General features: G+C 46.4%; 1 protein-coding gene across 1 annotated transcript; it reads right to left on the reverse strand.

The window, feature by feature from the left end:
• Nucleotides 1-627: 627 nt before the first annotated feature.
• On the reverse strand, nucleotides 628-1,758 carry LOC104871658 (sodium/potassium/calcium exchanger 1-like). The gene is made up of 2 exons (XM_010637688.1): nucleotides 1,435-1,758; nucleotides 628-840 (listed from the first exon to the last, which is right to left on the reverse strand). The coding sequence occupies exons 1-2, from the start codon at nucleotides 1,747-1,749 to the stop codon at nucleotides 799-801; spliced, it is 357 nt and encodes a 118-aa protein (XP_010635990.1). The 5' UTR covers nucleotides 1,750-1,758; the 3' UTR covers nucleotides 628-798.
• Nucleotides 1,759-2,732: the final 974 nt, after the last annotated feature.

The raw sequence follows: 2,732 nt of genomic DNA on the forward strand, positions 1-2,732 counted from the left end.
TGCACTTTAGATTTATCACAGATTGTAAGATGAAAACTGCAGTGTTATATGGAGTATAACAGTAGTTGGTGCCATTGTATTCCTGAGAAGTATTCATGGTATGGGTGGATTACAGTTTAGTCATAACCTATTGGAGGACCTCTTGTTAATGTTAGCTTTTCCTTGCCTCAAGATGGCTGCTACAGAAAACAGTAGCTTCCTTTTAGTAATGCTCTGTGCCTTAAAACGGCTGCCACATGAAACAGCATCCTCCGTGTTAAATATGGCTTTTTTTAAAACCAAGGGACAGCCTTTCTCCCATCATGCCTGTTTTCCCGCTGAAAGAGTAACCCGATACTTGCTACCTTCAAGTAACCAGTGATGTCACAAGCCCCTCTTAGTGATGTCACAGGCTCCTCCGATCCCTTAATGCTATGTCACTCAACTCCACCCCAGCTCAGGTTAACCCCACCCTGCTTCTATAAAAGAAGCTCCCTGTTTCTCCATGCTGCTTTTCCTTTGTTAGGAGACAGCCCGGCAGATCCTTCCCACAATAAAAGCTTGTTGTAGTCCCGGTGTCTGGTCCTGGTTTTTCAGCTCTTTTACCTAATATATGTGGAGCTGAAACCTGGGAGGAAGGCGGTGGATTAAATGAGGATCCTCTATGGGATGGGGTCGATTGCCCTTTCAGCTGCCTCATCCGGACCACATCTGCCAAGTCAGGACCTCCTCGGGGCTGTCTATCTTTGCCATTGCTGATGACGCCCATCCACACCGGTCACTGGTTTGAGGCTGAGTGGGTGACTAGCTTCAGTCTGCTCAGGTCCTCTCTCTCTCATTCTCATTGTTTCTCTCCGGGGTCTTCCCAGAAATACAAGAGCTTGGTCAGAGACCCTCTAGGGTCACTAGGCCCAGGACTGCGCCCCTGGGGGATGCCCCATCGTCTCAGCTCCTCTCATTCTCCCCTTCTGGGAACTGACTCGGGGAGTATCAAAAAAGACGAAGATGTTTCTCTTTTTTGTCCTCCTCCTAGGCAGCTAAATCCTCCTCACCCGCCCTAACATGGGCACCCAATGATCCAAACCCCCTCCCTCAACGCCTCTTGGCACAACTTTGTTCCCCTGGGTTGCTGAGACCCGACTTTAAGCCAAAATGACTCATTTTTTATTGCAACCAAATTTGGCCTCAGGACAAATTAAAAAATAAATCTCAATGGTCAGAAAATGGCACTGTCAATTTTAACACAATTTATGCAACTTTTGTCAATGCGATGGCAAATGGTCAAAAATCCCCTATATATATAAGCCTTCTTCAACCTCCACTCTTGCCCTTCTCTCTGTCAAAACCGTCTGTCCTCTCAGGTACTTATAGCTCAGGCTCCATCTTCCACCCCTCCTGACCCTACCCTTCCTGATTCTTATGTTTTTAATCCAGCCAATCACTCATCACTCATACCTCCGCCTCCTTATAGTCCTGTTGATTCTCCCTCTGTCTCCTCAGGTGTCTCTTCTCCTCCGCTATCTTGGCCTCCTTTTCACTTCTGCCACCTTGCAACTCTTCTCCTCCTCCATCATCTTGTACCCCTTCTTCTCCTCCGCCATCTTCTGCCTCTCCTTTACCTCTGCCATCTTGTGACCCTCCCTCATCTCTGTCATCTTGCTTCTCCCCACCCTGCACTTGTTCCCACTGCCCCACCCTTACAACACTGGCCCCAGCCACACAGATGCCTCTCCAAGAGGTCACTGGAACTGAGGGCACTGCAGAGTACATGTTCCTTTCTTTTTCTCTGATCTTTCTCAAATTAAAAAAATGTTTAAGCTTCTTTTTCTCTGATCTTGATGTCTACATTGAAGAGTTTCACTACCTTACTCAATCTTATGACATGACTTGGTGAGATATCTACACAATTGTCTCAACTACTCTCTCCCCAGAAGAGCATCATAGAGCCTGGAGGGCAGCCCAGGCAGCAGCAGACAACTTCCGTGCCACAGACCTGAACAAATTAGTAGGCACACAGGCAGTTCCAGATGTCCAACCTGACTGGACTTATCAGGATAAAGACCCAGGCAGAGACCTTCTAGACCATAAGATTGTTTGTGTCATTGAAGGCCTAGAGGATCTCCCAAAAAACAGTTAATTTTGATAAGATCAGGGGAATCAGAAAAATCCCCAGGGACCTCAGGAAAATCCAGCTCAGTTTCTTTCCTGATTGACTGATCCTCTCCAAAAATATACTAAAATCCAACCTACATCCCAGGCAGCCATGATTATTATTATTAATGCTCATTTCATTACGCAGTCTGCCCTGATACCAAAAAAACAAAACAAAACAAAACAAAACAAAAAAAAATTTAAAAAGGTCAAACAGGGTCCACAGGTTACACAAACAGAGCTCCTTAATATTGCCTTTATGGTGTTCAATAATCTTGAGGAACAGGCAAAACAACAGAAGGTGGATAATTACCAGGTGCTGGCAGCAGCTCTTCAGGGTAAACCACTGTCCTACAAGAGGACATTCTCTCCAGATGGCCCTTCCCCTGGGGCCTGTTTTAAATATAGACAGACTCTCGGCACTGGGCTAGATAATGCCCCAATCCCAGGCCCTTGTCCTACCTGCAAGCAAATGGGTCACTGGAGGGTACTTGATAAGGGACTTCTTAGACCAAATCACTCCGCCTACAATACACCCATCCTCCCAGCGCTAAAACCAAATGGCTCCTACCGATTGGTACAAGACCTAAGGACCATTCATT

This window comes from Fukomys damarensis, unplaced genomic scaffold (genome assembly GCF_012274545.1).
Source record: "Fukomys damarensis isolate Sample0158 unplaced genomic scaffold, DMR_v1.0_HiC HiC_scaffold_29, whole genome shotgun sequence".
NCBI lineage: Eukaryota > Metazoa > Chordata > Mammalia > Rodentia > Bathyergidae > Fukomys > Fukomys damarensis.